General features: G+C 47.5%; 1 protein-coding gene across 1 annotated transcript in view; it reads left to right on the top strand.

The window, feature by feature from the left end:
- The window catches only part of LOC109553113 (uncharacterized), a 115707-nt gene that overhangs the window by 200 nt on the left and 88936 nt on the right, over positions 1–26571 (top strand). Inside the window, exon 2 of the mRNA XM_070780462.1 lies at positions 316–941. Coding sequence (XP_070636563.1) covers positions 316–941 — 626 coding nt within the window. The remainder of the gene's footprint in view (positions 1–315; positions 942–26571) is intronic.

Below are 26571 nucleotides of genomic sequence, written 5' to 3'. Positions count from 1 at the left end.
AAGGCAACGCCGAGGATCCCGAGAATCTTGCACCAAACGCGCCCAACCTGGAGAGAGGGGGAGAAATCCTTCCAGAAGAATTTGCAGGCGTGGATTGGGGTAATTTTTTTTTTTTTTTTTGGCGAGATGGCGTGGGGGGGGGGGGTCGAAGTTAGAGGCGGAGTGGGGGGGGGTAGTTTCTCGGGGGAGGCAAAAAAAAGTTTTCTCTCTTCTGCAAAAGGCGGGCAGGGCGCCCTAAGTCCAAGGACAATCCATGGAAGTGTTCGCTTCTTCACAAGTTGTGCAAACGATTTGTTAGTTCATGAGCCTAATTAGTGCGGGGATCACATAAACAGCTTCCTCCGAAGCCTGGTAAATGGCTTGATGATTGGTCGCTATTACTCGCCCTGAGGTGGAAGGGGGGAGACTCTTTAAAGTGCGTCAGAGGGAGGCGAGCGCCTGGGAACCCGGAGGCCTGGATCCGGGCCGAGAGTGGAACGGAGTCGCCGCCGTTGCCGCGGCAGTGCCTCCTGCGCCCGCCGGGCCGCCCGGCCTCTCGGCGCCGTCGCCCCGCGCCCCCAGCTCACTCGCTCCCGCGGCGCCGCAGCGGCTTCTTCTCCTCCTCTTTCGCCTCCTCCTCTTCCTTCGCTTTTTCTCCTCCTCCTCCTCTTCCTCCTTCTCCTCCTCCAGTTCTCCCTCCTCCTCTTTCCCCACCTCCTCCCCCTCGGCCACCGCCTCCTCTCCACCACCATCACTCCCTCCGGGGCACCCCGGTCTCTGCAGAGCCCCCGGTCGGCGCCGTCTCCTCTGTGGCCCCCTGGATTCCCCAGCCTGCCGAGCCCGGGCTTGGGGGTACAGACGGACGCGCGGACACTACAGATTCCTCGCGCCCAGCGCTTCGCGCTGCTGCCCTCCGCAGCCCCGCGTCTGGGGAGCTGGAATCGCCACGGGAGCCCTCGAGGGTAAGCAGGCAAGGGTGGGTTCCCGGCGAGGGTTAACGGAGCTGTTCGGTCAGCTATACTCCCGGCGATTTCCTAGGTGAGGAGGGAGCCTGGCGTGAAGGGGTGCTAGGTGGTCCAACCGCGCGTAGCCTCGAGGTCTCAGGGTCGCTGATCTGTCCATCCTTGACGCGGCTCGTTCTTTTCCAAGTTGAGACCGGAGTGGATGACCCTGCGGGGACGGTGGGCGCTTCCAACTTCCCCACAGGGTCTCGATTTTCCTTTCCGGGAAGGGGCTCATCTCCTTCCCCCAAAAGCTCCTTCTGCAATATCTGGGACTAGGGGTCCAAGGTCAAGGGAGAGGCTGATGTGCTGTTACTATTACCATTAGGTTGTCGTTATTATTTTTGTCAGTGTTGTTGTCATTATTATTATTTATTGTCACTATTTCTATTATTATTCTGCCATCTGTCGTCCCAGGGGCGGGTTGCTGTGCAAACCCCGGGCTTACAATTAGGGAGTGCAGATCGTTTCTCCAGTCCCAGGCCGTGTCCGCATTTTCGAGCTTGCCTTCGGTTTTGGGATGATTTTAGGGCCGAGTTCCCTCGTCCCCATTGGCTCACGCAGCAGCATAATTATGATCACATCCCCCAGGCTGCTGGCGCTGCTCTCTGTTTATTGGTGGTTAAAGATCTATTATCTATTCATCAGCCGCCTCTTTTTCTCTCTCTCTTTTTTTTCTTTTTGCCAATTACATTCTTCTAAAGTGAAGTACCAGCAGGTATTTTGCACGTTTACAATTAATGATTTAAAAAAAAAAACTGGCATCCTTTAAATCTCTTACTTGGCGGCCCATGTCATTTTGCTTAAGGACGAAGAAATGCCTGTGTTTGGTGATGAGGTTGCCGTGAGACTGAAAAAATGTCGATTGGGAGGGGGAGAAAAGGGAAGTCCTGTAAGTCAGGCTGCACCGCCCCTAGATTCATCAGTCGTAAGTCCCCAGGTCTGGGAACGTGTTCCCCTGTGTTGCCAGCTATCTGTTCCCTGCCCTGGGGTCACCCCTGATCCTCTGTGGATTCATCTACTGTGTATTTATGTTCATGTCAATTTCTCTTTATTCCAGGCATAGTCTGTATTGGGGGTGCAATGAGAGGAGGGTCCAAAAACCCCTTTTGGAAAACACTCTAGGCGAGAGAGGGGTTAGGAGTGTGTTTTCTGGGGTTGTCCGGGCACCTGGCCTTAGGGAGGACCCAGCAGAGATCATGATGCTGCTTCCTCCCAACCTTCCCAGGGCATATACATACACATATTCACACACGAGACAGTCTTGGGCCTCAGCTTTGTGTTCATGTCCCAAGAAGCCTGCCCCTGCCTCAGACTTCAGCTCTCTTATGCCAGTTATGGGCAAGGCTCTCGGCTGGGTTTTCACTCTTAGCAGTTTCTCTCCACCTTGCTTTGTGGCATCCCCCCATCCTTTCCTACAAGCCCAAGGAAACAGGGTGCTTGATCCAGCCTTTTGGGATGGGGTGTATTTTGAATACTATCTCCCTGGGTCCTAAACCACAGACCACCAAAAATATCATCTCCAGTTCAGAAAACCTTCCTTCACTTAGGCTGTAGGGACACAAGCCCCATTGTGCCCAGGCCAACAGAGAGCCTGAAGCCACAAGGAAAACTGGAAGTTTTTGGGCTGCACTAGCCAGCCAGTCTGGGGTAGAAGTAGAGGTCAGCCTTCTGTTCCCAGAAAGAAGCACCCAGTTTAGGTGGGTTGTAGATCCCCAATCCTGGAGTCGATGGGAGAGGACCCCATTCTGCACAGAAACATCTCCATGAGGGCTGGAGGTTCAGATTCGCCTGCAGACCAGACCTGTCAAACTCGGCCTTAGGCTCCAAATGGAAACTGGGGGTACTAAAAGCCCCACCCTGTCTGCAGGCGGGGAACGGCCATTCGTAGCACAGTCAATATTAGTGATCTTAGCTGAGGGGAATAGCAGGACACGATCTTGAAGGCCAAGGGCCTCCACTCAATGTCTGGGCAGAGGGGTGAAGCCATCTCTCCTAAACTCTCAGGCTAAGCACTCAAGTGTTACCGCTACCACCTTAAACGCTTTCCCCTGCTTTGGTCAAGATGTGTCCAGAAAGTGTCCTAACGAAGTGAGTGGTCTGGAGCCCAGACCCCCAGCCTCCCTCCCAAAGTAGGATCAGGGCAGAGGGCCCAGGCTTCTCCCAGCCTACAACAAGAAACAGGCCACCGGCCTCATGCAAACTGCCCTGAAGGGGTCTGGCTTTACCCCCAGAGGGATCTAGTTATCGGCAGGTGGGTGAGGCTGAGAGAATCTCCTATCGGCCTTCTTGGCAGCAGCAGGACAAGCCAGTTCCTCTGCCCCTGTTTCCTGCTGGCCCCATGCCTTTCCTGGGCCCCCGTGAGGACGAAGCGGGTTTCCAGTGAGTGAGGGGCCTCACTCGGAAGTCCTGGAAGGGGAAAGTGATCTATGCTAATTCATGCGCCAGGACCGGGAAGCTTGGAAGAGATGGTGCTGCCAGCCTCGACGTGCAGGGGAATTAACTAGGAGAGTAACTCATTAACCAGGCTGGCAGTGGAGGCGCATCAAGTCGCTGGGCACCCTAGTCTATCTGGACCCGAAGCCTAAGCTGCCCCTAGACTCCGTTCCCTGGACCCAGAGGCTGCTGTTCTCTTTACGTGTGGCTTCCCCAGCCTTGCCGAATTTGGCCTCTCTTTGTTCGTCACCCTTTCTGGAAGGGTGGGTGTTGGCCTAAGTACCGGTGCGAGCAGTGGAGAGTGTTGGGGGGGGGGGGGGATTTCGGAGGCTTTTCCCTTCCACACCCCCAGCCGCTGAGGGTTGAGCTCAGTAGATTTAGGAGGCTACACTGTGCAGGTAGCTGATCTGGCAGGCACATGATGAAAGTTCAAGTCACTGATCTGTCACTTACTAACTGAGCGATCTTAGGCAACACCACCACCTCTCCCAGACTCCATTTTGTCATCTGTTAAAATCATGGCCAATGCTGCCTGCAAGGCCATAGAGGGAGTGATAGAACCCCTCTACCTCCTGATCATGGCAGGCAGTTATACATCTGTGTGTGTGTTTTAAAAACTCAGAATTGTGCACAACAAAGGATGAGTTTTACTGTATGTAAGTTACACCTTAGTAAACCTGCCCCCACCCCCGAACCTCCCAAAGCCAGACCTGGATGATCTTAGGCAAAGTTACCTAACCTCTCAGTGCCTGTTACATCTTGGCTCTTGAGATTGCTCAGTGATAAACCTAGCTGATTGTTCAAGATAAGCCCAGCAAAGTGCTTAGTGTCTAGCATGTAATGAATGAGCTGTAATAAAGGTAGTCCCTGTCTTTGATATTGCTGTTATCAAAGCAAGGTTCCCCTCCAAGGCTTCTCACTGGGCTTCAAGACTGAACAATAAAGTTGTACAAACATAAGCTACTGCTCACCTCATGCTCCTGACATGTTCTCCTCCACCTTCTCCTAAAGGCCAGGGACTTCTTTAAGGGGACTCTGGGGGTGAGAGAGGCTTGCATTTTTGGCTAGGGAGACATCAAAGGGCAGCGATTTCTGGTCCTCTCTCCCATACCATCTGCTCTGAGTTTCCCAGCAGACCCCCTACCTTTGGAGGAGCAAACAGCAGTGCTTTTCCCTCCCCAGGCTCCTGCCAGGCCTGTTTGACAACTGGGGTGGATGCATAGCTTCCTGCAACCCAGGATGGACGCCAGGTGCTGCCTGGGCCACTACCTGTTTGACCTTCACCTTCTTGAGCCTTGGTTTTCTTTCTGAAAAGGAAATATAGGATTATTATTATTAGTTGTTTGAGAGGAGTAAGTGAGCTAATGCTTGGCACAGTTGTTTTTGTTCAGTTGCTAAGTCCTGTCCGACTCTTTGCGACCCCATGGACTGCATCACTCCAGGCTTCTCTGTCCATCACCATCTCCCTGAGTTTACTCAAACTCATGTCCATTGAGTCAGTGTCCATTGAGTCAGTGATGCCATCCAACCATCTCATCCTCTGTCGCCCCCTTCTCCTCTTGCCCTCAATTGTCCCCAGCATCGGGGTCTTTTTTTTTTTTTTTTTTTTTTTTACCGTTTATCAAATGTTAATGTCAGGCAATGGCTTTGTACCTGCGGCACTCCGCTAAACGTGGCAGATAGGAGCCTCCAGGTGAGCGGTACCAGCTGTACCATGAGGCTGCACTGTGGGCCCGCCTAGCAGCGCGGGAAGCGCGGATGTCGATAGAGGGGAAGCCGCTTCCTGGGACCAAGGCATGAGAAAGGTGTCCGGGATGGCTTGAGAAAGGTGTCCGGGATGGGGAGATCCTTGGGACCCGGCTAAGAATTCCTTCAACCTACTGTGATTCCCAGCCACCCGGCCTCTCCAAATGCGTAGGACGGCGGTGGGACAACGAAGAAAACAATTAATATCCTAGAAACATTTCTTAAAATTGTTACTACGGCAAATCCCTTTCTGCTGTCCTCCCTCGAGGCCGTTCGCTGGGCTGGCGCAGCGGCCTGGGGCGGGTATCCGCGTGCGCGCAGCGGCGCCTAGTGGCGAGGGCCGGGCGCTAGTCGCATCCCCGCCGGCGGCTGAGCCCCTGTGTGCCCCACTGCCAAGATTTTTCCCGCGACCGCAGCCTGAGCCGGGAGAGAACGTCAAAGTTGGCTCAGAGAAAGAGAGGGCAGCTTGGAAATCCGTCTCTCCTCCCTCCATCAGCTCGCGGCTTCAAAGTTCACCACCCACGCTTGAATTCCAGCTTCACCCCAGTGGGGCTTCTTTCGGAAGGGTGCAAAGAAGAAGAGCGAGCGGGTAGTGCTCCAGAAAGGACGGCGAGGCCCCGATCACCTGTTGTCGGGGCGATACCAAGCAGATGAGACCACGATTTCATGCGTCAGGTCCTCTCTCCTGCGGCCTGACCACGGTGGCTCAAAATGGGCCCATGCTAGCTTGCGCTGGCCTGGCCTGGGGTAGAGTCGAGAGGGCTTTCCCGTGCGCTTCTCTCCCGTGGGGGTCTCGCGTGCGGCTCTCCTAACTTCACGCCCCCTCGCGGCCGGCCGAGAACTCCCCAGACAAGGGTCCCGATGGTTATTGCTGGGGTAGTGGTTGATCACCCAGTCGGATAGGGCGGCCGTGGTGACTGGCCGCTTTCTCTGAGAGCCCTTATCTGTCCCAGGGCAAGTCGGCTCCTCCATGAGATGAAGTCGTGGAATCCGAGCGGGGTTCGTTGGAAACCGGTGTGTAACTGTTCAAGGCGTCCACGGGGGGGGGGGGGGGGGGGGCGGGGACCGAGCCTTCCCAGGAGGGTTGGACCCAGGTCCAGGCTTCTGCAGCCCCAGACGACTGCAGGAAACACCCTATCTTTCTCCAGCAGTTAGGAGGAGGCTGCCAGCGTCTGGGTCTCGGAGAGCCATCCCTTTTGAGAGCCAGCGTTTCAGGAGCCAGGAACTCCGCACTGATGCAGAAAGTTCAGGACCTGACCGTCGAGTTTACCTCCTTCACGACGCTGAAACTCGTCAATCTCTTAACACACAGGCTGTCCCTTTTCACTATTGAAAGCAAAGAAACAGATCAAAGGAAGTTTCGGTTTCTCTCTCCCTTGGCTACCTTCAAATGAAAGTCTAAAACCCAAGCAAGGATAGGCGTGGGGGCAGACTGACGGCGCAGGAATTAAGGAACTTGGACGCTTTTGCTCAGGTGACTGCCCGGTCAGCAGTGGAAACAGCTCCCTCTCCCCTGCCCTCTCCCCGCTGGTGGGTGTCTAGAGTTGTTGTTCTCCCCTCCAACAGTCCCAAAAGCTTTGGATTCATTGGGCCTCCAGGTCACTGACTATTGCAGGAGCTGCCTGCGGCCGAATAAGGTGACCTGCAGCACAGGGTCACAGGACCAGCACGGGCAGCGGGGAACTCATCTGCTGACTCTTACGCTACTTTCTCTGCCGTCTTTTCGTTTCAGACTCTGCTCTTGACACCCCTCATGGGCCTTGTAACTTTAAGTGGGGCCCAGTCCTTTAAAGACATCCTTCGGGATGTCAGTGGCAATCCACTTTCAAACCTAGGGACAGTTTCTGAAATGCTGGCGGGCCGCTGGGCCCTCTCTCAGGAACTTGTCTCCTCTTTTTGTACTTCCTTGTTTTCTGGGCTCTGGGGGCTGGACTAGGGCTTAGAAAGATCATGGCTGTTGGAAGAAAGAAAGAAACTGGAGGCTTTTTCTCTTGGACAATGCAGCTCTCCAAGAAACCCTGGGAGGATATTGGGGAAGACTTAGAAGGGCAATTCCTCTCCCTGTAACGAATTTTAGCTTTTAAAGGCATGTTTGTGCACACTCAGTTCTCAGTGAACCTCGTCATCTGGTATAGAAGGAGTCATGATACCCATTTTCCAGATGAGAAAGTTGAGGCTCAGAGAGGTCATCTGCAAAGAGCCTTGAGGCCGGGTTCCTTCCGCTTCCAGCTCCCCAGCGTCCAACGTCAATGCATTCAAGCCAATGAGAAATGGCAGTGAAGACGCGGCAGGCTGACGGGACACGATGCGAAGCCAGTCCAGGCCCGTAACCCCATCACTCGCCTCCAACTCACTTGCCCACTATTGTCCTCCAGGCCACTGTTTCCACCTTAGGCCTCACCCCACACCTTTTCGCTTCCTCCGGGGTAGTCTTCTGCGGACTAAAGCCCCGAGTTTAGGATCTCAGGGTCGGCGGCCTCACTGCGGCCAGTCAGCGCAGAGGCTGACCCGGCTGAGACTTAGTGAGCTCCACACCCTCTTGTTGCTCTTCAAAGCGGCCCTGAAATCTCTGCGGATACCCACAGAGCGGCCCTGCGCCGGCTTCGGGGATCCCGGAGCGCGACTCGGGGACTCCTCACAGCCAGCAAGGCGCCCCGAAAGTCCCTGGCCTAGCGACCGATCTTTGCCTCCCTGGCTCTGCCCAGCCTGAGAGGAGCTGGCCTGGCCAGGGGACAGAAGAGTGGCCGGCAGCTGGGAGCTTCCGAAGAGGCCCACAGTGAGGGTCTGATGGCCCCCTTCCTGAGAAGACCCTCCTCCCGGAGCCTCGGCCCTGGCGATCTTTAATTACAGGCGGCCCCGACACGGCCAGGCCGCTCCCCAAGACGATCCAGAAGGAACCTTCTGAAGGTTAGGGCTCCGAAGCTGCTTGGCTGCCCACCACACTTATATTCAGGGGAGGGCACCCAGAGCTTGGGCACGCCAGGCCCCGCTCCCCTATTTGCGTCCCCTCTATGTCTGAGCTGGGGTGGGGGGGCGCGCGGTGCTGCCCGCTTCTCCCGAGACCCCACCAAGCCCCTGGCGGTGGAGGAGAGGCGAGAGTGGGGCCCCACTGCCGGCGACCCGAAGCACAGTTGCGTCCCGCGTGTCCCCCAACCCGGCCACACCCCCGGTGGGGGGAGGGGGGACCCTGAGAGGCCGGGCCACAGCCGCCCCGCACTTAGCCGGCCGCCAGCAGCTCGCCTGGGGCTGCGCAACAAAGGGTGGCATCGCGGGCAGGGACTTCATTGGTTCAATATTAGCTTTTCATTCCAGTCTATTGTGCCCATCTGAGATAATATTGACTCTGAGGTGAGAGCCCACAGACGACAGGGCTTGTCTAACACTCCATGGCAGGGCGCTCGAAGGGAAGAGAACCAGAAGCGGAGAGTTCAAGAGGCTGCAAATAAAAGCTCTGGCGCGGCGGCGCGCCTGGGGCCGCTTACGGCCCCGCCGCCAGGCGCTCCCAGTGGCGTGCGCCCCGGGCCTCCGACTCGGAACCGGGGCTCTCGGAAGAGGGCCTTGGGGTCTGGAGGCCGCTCTGAGGCGGGCCGCTCCTGTCCATCGAAAACCGCCCTCATTTACCACCCTCCTCCCCCATCTTCCACATTACTGATTTTGAGGTTCCGCTGCTGGGTAACTCCGGAGAAAAAAGAATTCCCACGCACATTGTTTTAGTTTGCCAGTAAGCCACTGAGCTATTTTTTCCCGTTTAAACGAGGTAATTCTTCAGGGTGACTTCGCTGTCAGTTTCTCCTATTTCCCCCGGTACCAGAAGAGTAAGCACGCAGCGATGGTAGTTAGGCTGCAGGACTGGCGAGTGCGCGGTTAATATCAAATTTCTAACTGCATTTTGCTTTGCCTTGAGTCGTCTCCTGCAGCCCATCCTCGGGTTTGTTAACCGCCTTTCTAACCACAACTTTAAAGGGCCTCCAGAACATTCAAGTCTTGCATATAAAGATTCGTTTCAATCTCCAAATTGCCTCTAAATGCCTACGTTGGAAAATGTCCCTTAAAGTTGTCTTAGGTGCCTGAGAAAAGAACACTTAGGTTTACACTCGCGGGACAGAAGGCCAGATTCAGGGCTTGCAGTGGTCCTGTTAATGGATGTCCTCAGGTCTCCTTTAGGAAATCTGTGTCTCCCGGTCATTTGGAGTCTGACCTCCTCGGTTAAGAGCATGGTAACTATTGCTAAAAATGTGCTAAATACTTGAAATTTGCTAAGAGAGTATGAGTTTGGTGCAAATGTAATAGTTTTTGCATTGTTGAAATTTGCCATTTGATACTGGAATACATTCTTAAATAAATGTGGTTATGTTATAAAAAAAAAAAAAAAAGATAATCTGTTAACTCCGTCACTCCAATAAGGAGCTGATCCAGCCCAAGACACTTGGGTGTCTTGTGGGGAGCTGGGGTGGCAGCATCAGCACCCAGGAGCCACTGTGAGCCTCCCTCCTTCCTTTTAGGTGCCCTGTGCTGAGCTGGGGTTCAGGGACATCCAGCTCCAGCACTTTGGATATTTCAGAGAAGGATACTCTGTCTAATATAATATATTTTACATATGGGTCGTTTGTTTTCTATATTGTTTAATATAGAACATATATTATATGGATTTCATCATATTATGTACTGCTTGGCATATATTTAACCTCTAATATTACAATACTGTATTAGTTATTTAACATCTTTTTATACATTATATATTATACTGTATGTGTAGATAGTTCTTAATATATAAGTACATATAAATATATTTATTTTATGTGTGTAAATGTATTTAAGGAAGCCTTTAATCTTCCTGCAAGTACATATTTGATCGTTTTCATGCAACGTTATTTTTTAAAATCCTAATCGAAACCACTTTGACACCAGCCATGTCTTTATAATAACCCTGGAGTCCAATTTCGGCTCCAGGGACCGAAGTGGGGTGGGGGAGGGAGGGAACTCTGCCGTAAGGGACAGCAGGTTCGCTCTGGAAAGTGGTTTCCAAATGCCCAGTCCCTGGGGACCGAGGAGCCGACGTTCTGGACTGGGCGGCCGTCCCCTCTCCCCGCTCGCGTGGTTGTTTTGGTTTTGAGAGAGGCTGTTTAGAGGCTCCTGTGGTCCCTACACTGATGTCATGAATTAAAAATGAATTTGGAGAGTGCAGCATATGTTCGGCTGCGGCGTCTGCGAGAGCAGCGGAGGCCTTTCACCCCGGGTTCTGGGCTCCAGACGCCGGAATGACTGCTCCGGCCTCAGCGCCCGACGCGGGCGCGCACGCAGGGCCCGGCTCCAACCTGCAGCCGCCCTCCGCCAACCCCGCGCCTGGAAAAGCTGTCTGTGGCTTAGACCGCTTGCAGATCAGGTGGTCGGCTTCTAATATCTATTAAGAGCCGAAGAAAGCAAGCAGTCGGGAGCTCCCGCAGGAGGGCTGGGGCCAGGTGGAACGGAATCGGGATTTCAGATGTCCCTAGGTTATTAGCCCCACGCCGGAGATCCAGTTTATGGAAGGAGGAAAAAAGATCATTGACGTCTAGTGCCGACTAAAGCATCAGGAAAGAGAAACGCCCCGACTTTACAGCCCGATGAACCTGAGGGGTCTACTTCTGAGGCCTGGCAGTCGGGAAGAGAAATTGGAGTGGAGGGGGAGGGGGAATGGGGGGTGGGAGGAAGACTCGGAGAAAGGGCAAGAAAAATCAGAGACCGCCAGGAGGCAGGGTGTGGCGAGCTGTTTATTTCTTGAAAGTAGATCTCCCAAATGGCTACCTGGCGAACACCTTGTGGAACAAAGCAATGAAACTCGGCTAAAATCTGACCAAGGGATGGGCTTCCCACTTCAGGCAAAACCCCGGGTTCAGCGAGACCCGGAGTCCTCCTCTGATCTGGTCCAGTCCCCAGCCTTAGGAAAAAGGTTTTTGCCGACGTGGAAGAGCACAGACTATGCCCTCGCGACTCGGTCCCTGGCTGGACTCTGGGGTATTTGCTAAGATAAGCTGGGGACCAGGAAGTGGGAAAATGTCTTCACGTTGCTAAAAATAAAACAACTGACCCCTCCTCCTCCTCCTCCCCACGGCTACAGTCTCGGAGCCTGGCTGCCCGGGGAGGCGTCTGAACACGCACAGGACTCCAGGGCTTCCAGATGAAGGGTGGATCACAGTGCCAACCATGTGGATCTCCCCCAGATGGACTTCAGCACATCTGGCCCATCTGTAGTATTTCCTTCACCCAGGTGATTTGTCTTGCCCCTGCCCGGTGTGGTAGAAAACATTGTTCTAATTGTGGAAGTGTTAAGAGTTCCCTGTTTCTGCCCCTTGCTCTGAGCCCCCACCCCCTCAACCCTGTCCTGGTTTAAGGAGCAGATGCTCATGTGTGCTGGGAGCAAGAAAGGGTCTTTGCTTGCCATCAAAGCATCTTGCATGAGACGGTCCCTTTCTATTACTCATGGCACCTGCCAAGGGTACTGGGCTAAGCAGTTATTACAAGGACCTCTCTCATCCAGTTCTCAGAACAATCCATCAAAATACTTCTCACTTTCTAGATAAGAAAATAGGGGCTCTGAAATGTTAAGAGGTTCACCTAACGTCACACACAGCTAGTAAACGAAGGGGTCTGGATTCCAAGCCCGTCTATCTGATTCCAGTATCCCACCCCACCCCCACCATCCACCATCTCATTTCCTATCAAAACATCTCCCTTTCCCCAGTGAGGAAGTTCCACAGGGTAAGAAAAGAGAGAACACTTTGCTCTTGAGTCCACCAGAGTCTGGATCCCCCATTCTCTCCAGAGCATTTATTCCAGTTCTGGAAGAGACAATAAGCAGTTGGCATATGGCTAGTATATACGGTGCCTAAGGAGTTTGTTCACACCTCTCTTCAGTCATCCCTCCCACCAACCCCTTCAGGTGGGTACGGCCACTATCACTGCAGTTTAAAGAGGCAGAAACAGGCTCAGTGAGGTTGAACTATCAGTACATGATCACTGCCCAGCCAGTTCACGCAGAACCCTGGCACTGGCCTGAGCTGGCTCGTTCCAAGCCTCCCAGCTCCACAGATACCACATATGAGACCATTTAACCAACAGAGTTAGGCCTTGCATTCTGTTGTGAAATTGCTAGGTTGTTTTCTCTTTGTTTTAAGTATTTCTGCGAATGTTATTTTGGGATTCAAAACTTTTTCTTCATTTCTGCCCCTCTTACACACATTCTTTCTCCATGTACGTACCAATCTGTATCGCAGGACCATCAAGGAAACAGAACAAGTTGTTGCTATCTGAGTTCAAATATTAGAGGCCATAGTGTACAGATTTTATCTACAATTTTTGCTGTATTATTATTTGTATATTTTGTTCAATTACCATTTGCTTTACTTGCATCGCTCAAATGTGTGATCAGGAGTTTAAAGTTGCATATGTGTGTGTATTTTTTCATGACTTTAATAGCATTTTTAACTCTTGCTTGGACAATGCTTTTCTTTGCTAAGATTTAAGGGGAAGAGTTGGAGGTTGGAGAAATCCTTTGAGCAAATAATTCCACATCTAACAGGATAATTGAGACTCCAGGTAGGAAACAGCTCAAGGTGTCTCTGACTTTGAGATGATGTACCATGTCCCCTGCCACCAGCAAGTCCTTAGGCAGGGAGTGTGTTCTCAGCCTTCAGGTGGCCATGGCTCCATCCTCACACTCATTCTGAACAGTCTTCACTGTCTGGACAGTCTTCACTGTCCCCAAGAGCCATGGCCCCACCTCCCGTGAAAAAGCTTTATTTGTTCTCATTATTATAAAATTATATGTATATCTGTATACTAGACTAATGCTTCCCTGGTGGCTCAGATGGTAAAGAATCTGCCTGCAATGCAGGAGACCCAGTTTTGTCCCTTGGTCAGGAAGATCCTCTGGAGAAGGGAATGGCTACCCCTCTCCAGTATTCTTGCCTGGAGAATTCCATGGACAGAGGAGCCTGGCCGGCTATAGTCCACGGGCTTGAAAAGAGTCCGACACACCTGAGCAACTAACACATACCCACATACTAGATTAGAATATATAATGAAGGTAGTAACAGTCACTTAAACCCCACGTGACCAGCGGTCACTACTGTCAGCATTTGGGATGTTAACTTCTGACAATCTTGGAAAAGAAAAGAAGTTTATATTTATACCTTTTCATTGCCAGTGTTCTGGTAAGGAAAGGAAAGGAAAGAAATATACTATATGATTCCATATTTACTATATTTACTATGATTCTATATTTAGTATATTTACATGAAGTTCATAACTGGGTATAGAATTCAGAAGAGTGGTTGCCTCTGGGAGAAGGTTCACTGAAAGGGGAATAAGGGAACTTTCTGGGATCCTAGAAATGTTCTATATCTTGATTTGGGCCATGGTAACACATACAACTGCCAAAACTCACCGACCTTAAGGCCTGTGTATTTTACTGTAAAATTTTATGCCTCAATAAAGAAAAAGAAAAGAAAGAGTCCTGGAAAAATACTATAGCAAAAGACTAAACTAGGAATATGGAGAAGGAGAAAAAGAAAGCAAGAGATGCTGAGCTAAGACAAGGCAAATACAATATCTGGAACTAAATAGAAGAGGGTAATAGGATTGGCTATCCACCTCCCAGTGCACTAGCCCCCTGCACTGCTTCCCTCTGCAGGACAGCAGTTAAGTCCAAAAGGCCTTAAAAAGGGAATACAATCGGAAGATCCAGCTGGGCCCACCACCTACCAAACTCCCCCTCTTTGATGCTGTTACTCTTTTATATTTACAATGAGGCATTGCATTTCCTGATAGAGGCAGGGGATGGAGGTGAAGGGGTGGGAGGGATTTATTTGGATTTTCAGTATTTTTAAAGGGGGGTAAGGTGGTGAGGATGTGTGTGTGTGTGTGTGTGTGTGTGTGTGTGTGTGTCTTGGAGCCTAATAAGAATCTGTACCGGAGTCAGAAAGGGAGATTGAAGGTCTTAATTTTCAAATAGATTATGTTCCAAAAGTTTCTTTCTTAATCACTATCTAGGACTCAATATGGAGAAGGCAATGGCACCCACTCCAGTACTCTTGCCTGGAAAATCCCATGGACAGAGGAGCCTGGTGGGCTGCAGTCCATGGAGTCACTAAGAGTTGGACACGACTGAGCGACTTCACTTTCACTTTTCACTTTCATGCATTGGAGAAGGAAATGGCAACCCACTCCAGTGTTATTGCCTGGAGAATCCCAGGGACAGGGGAGCCTGGTGGGCTGCCATCTACGGCGTCGCACAGAGTCGGACACGACTGAAGTGACTTAACAGCAGCAGCAGGACTCAATATGTTTGCACCTCATAGAAACGATGTTATAAATGATGGTCAAAGTTCCAAGTTTCTCTTCTCCCAAAGTCTACTAAGTGAACTGTTCATAAGATATAGAATTTCACACTTGGTATAAACATAATTATAGTGGTTGTGTGCCCCATAAAATGGAGAAGGCAATGGCACCCCACTCCAGTACTCCTGCCTGGAAAATCCCATGGACGGAGGAGCCTGGTAGGCTGCAGTCCATGGGGTCGCTAAGAGTTGGACACGACTGTGAGACTTCACTTTCACTTTTCACTTTCATGCGTTGGAGAGGAAAATGGCAACCCACTCCAGTGTTCTTGCCTGGAGAATCACAGGGACGGGTGGGCTGCCGTCTCTGGGGTCGCACAGTCGGACACGACTGAAGCGACTTAGCAGCAGTAGCAGCAGCCCCATTAAAAAAAAATAGGAATAAAGCAAAATTCTTTTCTTTTTCCAGAAACATATCTTGCTATCTTCAAGGCACTATGTTGACATCTTATAGGTATTTGGGTAGAGGTTGTCATGATTTTTAAAAAACAGAAAAATAGAAGTGAATGTTAACTGACAAGAGAAAACACATTTCAAAGTAGGCAGAGTTGATGGGATAAGGAATTAGATGAAGACTTATGGAGAGACTATAAGAGGTCCTGGGGCACTTTGAAGGCGGCCCTAAATCTATTTCTACTTCAAAATATATGTTTTCCCTTTTCGCTGCTACCAGAGTATTATAGTTTGACTTCTCAGTCATGATTGGGGTTGGCTGGTTGTCCTTTACTTTTAAATAATTTGGAGAGAGTAGAGGAGGGTAAGACTTACAATTCTAAAGAGAAAAGGAAAGGAAATTTAGAAGGTATGTAAACTTAGAAGAAGGATTGTCAGAGGTAGATTCGAGCCAGTAGTGATGGAGGAAAAAGCATATCCTGACGCCGTGGCGAAGAAAGAAAAGGCGATTTCCCCACAAGCCACCAGGTGGTGAAGTTGGCTCAGGACAGCTTGGTGGCCATCTTGAAAGCAGATTGGGCTAGGAAGCCCTGTGCTCTCACAAGGATGGGACCACTTAACATTTATAGTATCAGGGGATCATTTATTCATTTAACCAATATTGGGCATTTACCATTTATAAGGAAATTTGCAACTGACTTGCAATTAACAGGGTTAAGAAATTTAGTGAATTATGATCCTTACCTTCAAGGGCTAGTTGGAGAACTAGAAAATTAAATGTGCTCAGACTTGAAATTTCCTGTTTCCCCTGTATCAGTAAGTTGGGGGCAATAACAGTGCAGGCTTTACTGACCTCACACAACTGTTCTAAGGCTAGAATATGATGAAAGTGAAGATGAAAGTCGCTCAGTGGTGTCCGACTCTTTGCAACCCCATAGACTATACAGTCCATGGAATTCTCCAAGCCAAAATACTGGAGTGGATAGCCTCTCCCTTCTCTGGGGGATCTTCCCAACCCAGGGCTCAAACAGGTCTCCCACATTGCTGGTGGGTTCTTTACCAGCTGAGCCACAAGAGAAGCCCAAGAATACTGGAGTTGGTAGCCTATCCCTTCTCCAAGGGATCTTCCCAACCCAGGAATCATACCAGGGTCTCCTGCATTGTAAGAGGATTCTTTACCAACTGAGTTATCAGGGAAGCCCTAGAATATGATTAGGGAGTACACATACCTTTATAAAGTATGAGTGTTAGGCAATTACTTGTGAAAATGATTTTCAGCTGCGTCCTCCCTTTATGGTCAATTGTTCATTCAACAAATGTTTATTGTGCACTTAGGCTGAGCAGGCACTGTTGTGGGCACTGGGAACATAGCAGTGAAGAAAACAGACAAAATCTCTGACATCCCTTAGTAGGACCTTCTGATGACATGAATGAGGCTCATCAGTCATGTGATGTGAGAGAGGCAGAAAGCTCACAGCTAAAATGAACCTATATATATACTGTTTAGAATATTGAAAAATCAGAAACAATCCAAGTATCCTTTAATATGGGACAGGTTTTTTTTAAATTATGATGCTTCCATACTACAGAAAACTGTGTAACTGTTAAAAGATGGAAGTTAGCTATCTGTGTATAGTATTATGGAAAGATTCCCAAAGCCTGTTAAAGGTGAGGGAAACAAGTTCCAGAATAAAACATAGTATGATCCTATTAATGTTTCAAATAAACACTATCTATCTGTGTTTTATTCACATTATAATATAAAGTTACATGTGGATACTTACATGTAAACTCAGGGAAAAGTTCTTGAAAGATACACAGCTGACAACCGTGTTATTTTAGGGTAGGAGAGCTGACATGGTTGGGGATGGTGTGGAAGAGGGACGTTTACAACCTGTTGTTCAGTTGCTAAGTCATGTTTGACTCTGACATCCCATGGACTGCAGCACGCCAGGCTTCCCTGTTCTTCATTATCTCCCAGAGTTTGCTCAAATTCATGTCCATTGAGTCAGTGATGCTCTCTAATCATCTCGTTCTCTGCCACCCCTTCTCCTTTTGCCTTCAATCTTTCCCAGCATCAGGGTCTTTTCCAATGAGTCAGCTCTTCACATCAGGTGGCCAAAGTATTGGAGCTTCAGCATCAGTCCTTCCAATGAACATTCAGGGTTGATTTCTTTTAGAATGGACTGGTTGGATCTCCTTGCATTCCAAGGGATTCTCAAGAATCTTCTCCAGCACCACAGTTCAAAAACATCAATTCTTCAGCGCTCAGCCTTCTTTATGCTCTTTACAACTTAATGATGGTAGTTTCTGACAACAAGGGTGCATTTATGCATTATGTAATTAAATAAGGAGACACATACATGTGGGTACAATTGAGTTATAGCAGTATGATTACAGATGACAATTGCTACTCTTTTAATCTCCTATAATGTTGTTTTAATATGTCTATAGAGAGATATACACATAGATGAGATGATGCCAAAACATAAAAGGTGGAATTAAAACACTGTGTCCTGGCTCAGAAATCTTGCCTCTCCCCACCCCACCTGCAGTTTATAGTGAAGCTTTTTCTAAGAGCATCATGGGATGTTGGAATAGAAACACTTGATCTCCCAGTTTTGAGGCCCATGTAATTATTTCACAGTTAAGTAGCCTCAAGGATCTTTGCTAAAGATATTATTTCATTATGAGAGCATCATGCCTCTTCCAGCAGTAACTGAGCTTCAGCTGGAGCCAACGCAGGGGATCTGGTATGGGATCCCAACAGGGTCCCCTGGTTCCCAAACTAAGCCAAGTGAACTAGCTTTAGCTTTGGCTGATCTCTGAAAATCAGATCAGGCATCCTGGCTGAATCTCTTCCATCATCTCTGTGACCTTGGGCAGGTCTTTGCTGCTTCTGAGTTCAATGGCAGGAGCCGCACTATACGGCCTGTAACATCATTGCTGCTCCTAAGCTTCAGATTTCTATTGTGGCAAGTTGTTGAGATCACACTCTTCACGTGCACGTGCCGTGTGCTGGGACCAAGAAGCAGAAAAGCAAGGTCACTGGCTGTAGGGAGCTGTGGTGGAGTCAGATTCTTACGGGGGGTGGGGGGTGGATGTTGAAGCTGATGAAACTGCTGGAAAAGTGGACTCAGAAGAGAAGCAGGGAGATCCTCCTCCACTTCTTTGCCATCTCTGGCTCTAAATCTCTTGGAGAAAGCTGTCCTGTGTTCTTCTAGCCCCTTCGTTCCGAAGCTAAGCTGGTAGCAGGGCCCCTAGCCATGCTGGATGGCTTCAGGTCCTAGAGATGAACCACATTCATGTTATTTAGGAAAAAGAAAAAAAAGAGTCTCAGTGAGGACAGGGATAGTGGGGGATCAGGATGAGCTTTAGGAGGACTGGAGATAGACCTGGGCCTTTACAGTCAATCCACTGAGATTCAACACACTCTTAGCGAGCACCTACTGTTTACCAGGCACTTGGCTAGACTGTGGGAGCACAGACTCGAATCAAACACAGGGCTTACAGAGCAGGGATTCAGTGGTTAGAGGCCTGTCCGCTAACCACTTAGAAACAGGACACAGGTCTGTGCCCTTCTTCAGGGAGCCCCAAGAGAGCAGAAAGCTGGGGGTGTTAGCCACTCAAGAGCCAAGCCAGTGTTGCCTCAGAGCTGCTGGTGGAAGCCCAGGTACCCTAGACACTGAGTCAGGGGATGGGGATCAAAAGTCATCCTCAACTGTGCAGAAGACTCCACGGGTTCCCTGTGTCCCAGCCAATCTGGAACAAAGGGAACTTGCTTCCATGGGCTGCGGGCAGGGGGTGGGAGTGGGGGTGGTGGTCCCCACACCAAAGATTTAAATACTTATGCTGGTAGAATTGTTAGTTTTCTCCTTTCTGGAGTCTGAGATATGTCTCTTTTTAAGAAAAGCCTTCCTCATTCTCAAGGTTATGAAATTCTTATTTTTAAGTTTCTTTTCCAACTTCATATCATTGTTTTAAACGTATACATCTTTAATACATTTATTTTTGTTTTTTCTGTAAATGTGGCATAAGGTGAAAACCGACTTTTTTACCCTCCAAACAGATAACTATTTCAGCATTGTTTATGGAAAAATCCGGTCCTTCTTCACTAAGAAGAAATACAATCTTTGTCATATATAGATTCCCATAGACATATTTTATTTCAGTCATCTCTCTTCTATCCTATTCTCTATTTTATCCATTTATCTATCTGATATTCCTACAACATTGCCATAAGCTTCCCTGGTGGCTCAGACAGCAAAGAATCTGCCTGCAATGCGGGAGATCTGGTTTTGATCCCTGGGTTGGGAAGATCCCCTGGAGAAGGGCATGGCAACTCCCTCCAGTATTCTTGCTTGGAGAATCCTCATGGACAGAGAAGCCTGGTGGGCTATAGTCTTTGGGGTCGCAAAGGGTCAGACATGACTGAGCGACTAAACACACAGCACAACATTATCATACTGCTTAATTACTCTGACTTTGTAATAGCTTTTAAAATCCAATAAAGCAATCCTCTTCTTTTTATTCTTTTATAAAAAATGTCTATTCTCATGTGTATGGCTTAGATAAAATTTTAAATCAACTTGTCTGTTCTTTTAATCAGAAATAGTATTGAAATTGCATAAGAATTATAAACTAATTGGGGAAGAACTGAAATCTTCACAATACTTAGCAATCCCAAGCAGAAGAGTAATTTACTTCATTTGATGTTATTTGATGTACTTCAGTATGTTTCTAAACAGGTCTTAGATATTTCTTATATGAATAAGTCATTGTATTTTCAGTTTTGTGGGAGATTTATGCTTTGTTTTGTTTTTGCTATGGTGAATGGAATAATTTTCATTTTATATTTTTAACTATTATATGAGAAAACTAGCTTGTGCCTGGGAATCCTTGCAAAGTCTCTTATTGTTTCTATTAAGTAATCATCTGAGTCTCTTGGATTTTCCATTTAATAACTGCTTTACTTATTACCAAAATAAAGCATGTCTCTTGTAGAAAATTAAAACATACAAAAGGAAAGAAACAAGCAATATCTGTAAAATCAACTCTTCAGATGTAGTCATTCTTTACCTTGTGATGAATGCCCTTCAAAAAAATACATGTTATATACACATATATATTTAAAATAGTATCATAATAGATATAACATTATACATATATCTACTGATGTAAACAGACATATATACCTAAGAATTAAGTAGACATATGTCTATAGAGTCTTACCTGTAGCATCATAATATGCATATTGTTTTCTAACCCACTTTTCCTACTTAATAAAATTTCACATTATAGTTCTAAATTATAATTTTAATGGCCCCATTAGGTGTATGAATTTAAGCAATCCCTTATCTTTGAACACTTAGAGTCCATTTTTTAATATTATAAATCTACAGTGAACATCTTATGACATAAATCTTTGTGAATATTCATGATTATTTCTTTAAGAGAAATTTCTAGAAATGGACTTTCTGTATCCAAAGGCATGCAGAAATCTAAGGTTTCTGTGATAGAGTGAACAAATTGCCCTCTAGAAAGCTTATTCTCCCACCTCCACATTTTAATACATATTTCTTCTTTATGTTTCCCTTTCATCAATGAACACTATACCATACGAATTTCTTAAGTTCTTAAATGCACTAGTACCATTATTTTAATAGTAGCAGAGTATTCTGTCTGCCACCAACCCTCCCTGGAGCCTTCACAGTTATTTCTGTTTTCTGGGATAACCCCAAATTCCTGACTTCCAGAAAGTTTCTGACCTCTAGCAGCTTTGTTCAGTGATGGGGAGCCTCAGTTTGGGGTTCCAAATTCTCAAGTAGAAATAAAATGGTTAATTCAGCTTTGATCTTGTCTCCTCTGGGTAGCAGGAAGGTGGCCAGGATGCTCCTGAAATGTTAAGTATGCTAAGAGTTTGCTACCTACAAGGAGCAGAAGATCCATTTATGTTTTACATAAAACACCCCTTCACTGTCATTTTTTTATCAGTAGGAAAAGGTGTCATATTTCTCCCCATCAGATGTTTGTTTGGCAAGAAACTCCTAATTCAGAAACCCTTCCAGCAAGGGGGACACATTTTCTAAGCAGCAAATGACTACAAACACATCTGCATTGACAAGGCACAACTTATATCCTTCTATGGTGTTTCTGCTCTTTTGAAAATGTTAATAAAAACTTAATGTGGAAAAAAAACAACTTTTTCCAAATATGTGTACCAATGAGCCTGAGGCAGCTCATACTTTCTTATAAAATAAAGTAGGTCACTCACATCAATCATGTTGTCTTAGCACATTTTTTCCAAATTAGGAATTCTCAATCCATCATACCATGTTATGGCATCCCTTTTCCAAACATTTCCTTTTAATATGCTCTTTAACATGATAAGCAAATCTAATAGAATACATTAGTGTCACTTTCCAGTGATGGAGTGTTTCCTCCTGTTGCGATCCACGATGAGTTCAGGGAAAGATTTTCACTGGTTCACTCTCTAATAGCAATTGCTTATTGAAAATATGACAATGCCCCCAGAGTGGCCAAGGCCACACTGGGGTGTTGGCCTTAGAAAGATCACAGGCTTCCCTCCTCACCTCTCCATGTGCCATAGATGTAGAAAATTCAAAAGGTGTGTGTATCCCAAAGCAAAACAATAAATCCAGATTCTGTACGTGAGGAGTGTTTAAATTTAGCCCATCAGTTCAGTAGAGTTTCACATGCACACATACTATCCCATATAGATCAAAAGCTTGTACTGGGCTTCATTTTAAAACCACATTGCTTGCAGAACATTTCCAAATCTCCTGAATCATGCAGTAAGGGAGGATCCTTGGCTTAATGTATGTAAAATTCTCCAAAACTGGTTACCATCTTGTTGCAAGTGAATTTGGACCCCATGTGAGATGTACACTCTGTTTACAACCCACTTGAGATAAATACATTTGCATGTTTCTGTATTTGACAACATTTACCTGGCAAAAGCAGAGTCTTTGTTTCCACTCGTATCTCTAGTTCTCAGACTCATGTGCTCAGTGTTAGCACTTGACTTTCTTTGGAGATTTTTTATTTGGACAGAGTTTTGGAATAAAACATTTGTGAAAGATGGGAAGCGGAGAGAGTTGAGGGTGCCCAGGAATTTTGTTCCGGACTTTTGGCCACCCAACAGGAAGACATCTGAATGCAAAAGGGAAAGTTCCCTTTGTTTTCTGGACCTCTCATTTGGACACATGGGGGTCTCGCAGTCACTGGTTTTGATTGCACATTCCATAAGTCACATGACTTTTTCCTCCAGTCTTGGAAAAGAAGACTTGACACTGTCCCATCCTTGCCCAGAGCAAATGACTTGAGGCTGTGTGTGTTCAGGAAATGTCATTCAGTAAAGTTCAGTCGCTCAGTCATGTCTGACTCTTTGCGACCCCATGAACTGCAGCACACCAGGCCTCCTTGTCCATTACCAACTCCCGGAGTCCACCCAAACCCATGTCCATTGAGTCGGTGATGCCATCCAACCATCTCATCCTCTGTCGTCCCCTTCTCCTCCTGCCCCCAATCCCTCCCAGCATCAGGGTCTATTCAAACAAGTCAGGTCTTCGAATCAGGTGGCCAAAGTATTGGAGTTTCAGCTTCAACATCAGTCCTTCCAATGAACACCCAGGACTGATCTCCTTTAGGATGGACTGGTTGGATCTCCTTGCAGTCCAAGGGACTCTCAAGAGTCTTCTCCAACACCACAGTTCAAAAGCATCAATTCTTCGGTGCTCAGTTTTCTTTATAGTCCAACTCTCGCATCCATACATGACCACTGGAAAAACCATAGCCTTGACTAGACGGACTTTTATTGACAAAGTAATGTCTCTGCTTTTCAATATGCTCTCTAGGTTGGTCATAACTTTCCTTCCAAGGAGTAAGCGTCTTTTAATTTCATGGCATTAACCCATCACAAAAAGGACTGTGCTGGGGGCAGTGAAGGACACAAAAATGAAGCATAGCTCCTGCCCTTAAGGAGTTTGAAGTCAAGCTTGACATCAAGTAGAACATGACAAGGAAAAGCAAAAACATTCAGGGAGTTCAGAGAAGGGAGAGGTCACCGCCAGGTGAGGGGGGATGTAAGAAAAGATGGAGAAGATGATCTTGCAACCAGGTCCAGCTGGTGAGCACGCTTCGGACCTACACAGAGGAAGGAGGAAGGGAATTCTAGGTTGAAATCACAGTGAGAGTCATGGGACAGGTGTGAGAAAGCACGCAGGGAAGTGTGGAGGCATGACAGACAATTCAGGACCCGAGGAACACAGTCAGTGTAAAGAGAAGCATGAAAAGGAATCGGGGAAGGGACATTGACACAAGCGTGCGAAGAGTCTTGAGTGCCCGTGTAAGGAGTGAAGTCTCCAGGGAATGCTCCCCCTTCATGTCCTCAAAATTGTTCTGGTCACATCACCACATTTGTCTGAAATAGGGAGAATATATGTATATATATCAGAGAAGGCACTGGCACCCCACTCCAGTACTCTTGCCCGGAAAATCCCATGGAGAGAGGAGCCTGGTAGGCTGCAGTTCACTGGGTCACTAAGAGTTGGACACGACTGAGTGACTTCACTTTCACTTTTCACTTTCATGCATTGGAGAAGGAAATGGCAACCCACTCCAGTATTCTTGCCTGGAGAATCCCAGGGATGGGGGAGCCTGGTGGGCTGCCATCTATGGGATCGCACAGAGTCGGACACAACTGAAGTGACTTAGCAGCAGCAGCATGTATATATATATATATATATATATATATATATATATATATATGTATATATTTTTTTAATAAAAAAAACAGGGAGAATATTAGGGTGACATTTGAACCCCCTCAGTCTTCTATCTCTTTACACTTCTCCTTCTATACATAAGAAAATACCATGGCAAATTCAAGTGTTTCACATTGCTGAGCTTTGGAGCACCATCCTGGAAATTCCTGCTGGCCTCAAAACCATTGCTCACAGAGGTTTAATATTCTCCCAAGTTTCAGTGTTTCCTATGAGCTGATTACATTTGGAGAAGCTGCCCCGTCCATGGACCAAGAAGAGACTGTGCAACACAAGGCTTGAGGTGCTTTGGGAAATCCATCAGTTTGTTCACCAAACCTTTATCGAGCGACTACCATGTTCCTTCCCATTGCTCTACGTGCTGGGGACAAGGTGTGTAAACAAGAGAGATGGGGTCCCCATCTTCACAGGCTTTACTTTCTGGTAGGACAGACAAAAAGTCATCAAGATCATTTCAGAGTTACAAGAGAAACAAAGGAAAGATGCTATGTTACGTGATAAAGAGTGATGGGAGGCGAGAGAAGGACAACCACATCCGAGAAGGTGGTCAGAGGAGACCTGAAGGATGGAGCCCGAGAAGGAGCCAGCTAGATGAATGGTGGCCAGGGGAGAAACATGGTGAGCAGAGACAGAGCAAGTGCAAGTGTGTGGGGAGCTGGAAGAAGCTAGCAAGTGAAAGGGGGAGGGTGAGCAGATGGGGCCGGAGCCAGGCGGGAGCCCATTTGGGATTTGAGGTGCCATGGGAAATTCCTGCAGGGTTTTCGGGGAGGAGCGACTGAGCTATGAAGGTTGGGGTCCCCACTTGAGAGGCGCCATTCACCACCATCTGCTCTAGCCTCACCCTTGCTGACTTTCCCTACAAAGTCAAAATGAGTGCTCGGAGTGCATCAGCTTTTATTTTTACAGCAATCTTTGTACCCAAACCACCGTAGCATTTTTAATAACAAACTGGCAGGGAGTCAGACATCTGTACTTGAAAAAAACAGCCCAAGCCAAGTATTTCTAAATGTTTTATATTTACTTGTAACATTAGAATAACCATGAGGTTGCTTTTTGCATAATCGGAACCATTCTCATTAGGGTTCGACAGATCTCATCCTTCGTGGGTTTGGGTGGTGGTTTTCATTACAGCAGTGGCATTGATCTGACGAGAGTGAATCTCTCCTTGAACGTTTGTGGATAAAAGGGGGAAGAAGCTGAGAGAAGCCAGGGCAGGCTAGGAAAATAAGAACTCTGTAAAGATAGCCATCAGCGTGGCACTGGAGTGCCACGGAAAGAGCTCAGCTCTCCAAGTTCAGCAAAAGTGTCCTAGAAGTTTAGCTGGGTAACGTTGGGCGAGTCACTTAACCTCCCTGAGCTTCTGTCTACTTGGCCAAGTGAGGATGATAATAAAAACTACTTCATGGAGTTACGGTGAGATCTAAATGAAATAACATCGGTAAAGAGACTTGGCACAAGGTTGCTTTCTGCTTGCCTACCTCCAAAATCTGTACTTAACATCCAAGATTGAGATACTACCCCTCATCCTTTTTCTACAGTAGGTTTGCAAGATTTATCAAACAAAAATACAGCATACCAGTGAAATTTGAATTTTAGGTAAACAGCAAATAAGTATTTAGCATAAATATGTCTCAGACCATACTTGGGATATACTTACACAAGGCATCCTGTATTTTATCAGGAAACCCTATTCTAAAGGTTTACTAATCCTAAGAAAGAGGGTTTTTTTTTTAATTTTATTTTATTTTTAATTGAAGAATAATTGCCTTACAAAATTGGTTTGCTTTCTGCCATACATCAACATGAAGTAGGCAAGGTGTACATAGACGCCCTCCCTCTTGAACGTCCTTCCAATCTCCCACCCTTTTCCACCCCTCTAGATTGTTACAGACCCCCAGTGTGAGTTCCGAGTCATACAGCAAATTTCCACTGGCTATGTATTTTATATATGGTAGTGTATATGCGTTCTTGCTACTCTCTCCATTCATCTCACCAGAAAGAGGGTTTTTGAGACCCAGTTGGGTCCTGGTATTCTACCTGGGCACCTGTGTCGGAAGCAGTTTGATATCCTTGTTAAGACTGTGTCTTTCTTGCTCACTGAATCCCCAGTGCGCAGAACAGAACCAGGCATCTAGTAGGTGCTCAATAAAAATGTATTGCACGAGCAGCTAAAAGCCTGTAAGACCTTGTTATAAGTCCATCAAATTGGGGAGGCATATATATTTTAAACACACATCATCTTTACCTGAGGTTGACATGAAGACAGACCCACTGACCACCCCAGCCCTCACTCCCACCCCCAGAATGAAGCTGGAATTGAAAAGCAGGGTGACTATCACATGTGCAGTCAGATCTGTGCAGTTTATACCACAGACCCTGCCCTGAACTCCCCCCAATCCATCACTCCCCACAAACGACAGGTGTTGCATGAGTGTTTTATGCCAACTCATTCCATACTTCATTAATCTTATTAAAGGGGACAAAACATCCACATTCAGAGTCCACTTATCTTTCTTCCCCTTCCATCTGGGAAGCAGGACACCTCTGGGGCTGGGACAGGGGAATGGCAGGATCTGGGGCTGGGAGAAGCTGCTCCGCCAGTAGAAGGTAAAGAAGTCTGTTGTGGCCCCTTCTGAGCTTCCTAGGCCCGCCCATGTCTACATTTCTCCAGAAGTTGTGATTACAGAAGATTTCCCCAGGAATCCAGGCTGGGCTTGTAAAGAAATGATCCCAACATCAAGAAAAGAACCCGGCCAGTAAATTCCTAGTTAGTTCATTTTCTAAGACTTCTGAATGTGTTTTGAATTTTCTCTAAATTAAGATAATCATAAAAGG

This window comes from Bos indicus, chromosome 26 (assembly GCF_029378745.1).
Source record: "Bos indicus isolate NIAB-ARS_2022 breed Sahiwal x Tharparkar chromosome 26, NIAB-ARS_B.indTharparkar_mat_pri_1.0, whole genome shotgun sequence".
NCBI lineage: Eukaryota > Metazoa > Chordata > Mammalia > Artiodactyla > Bovidae > Bos > Bos indicus.
This window is presented reverse-complemented; position numbering and strand designations above follow the sequence as displayed.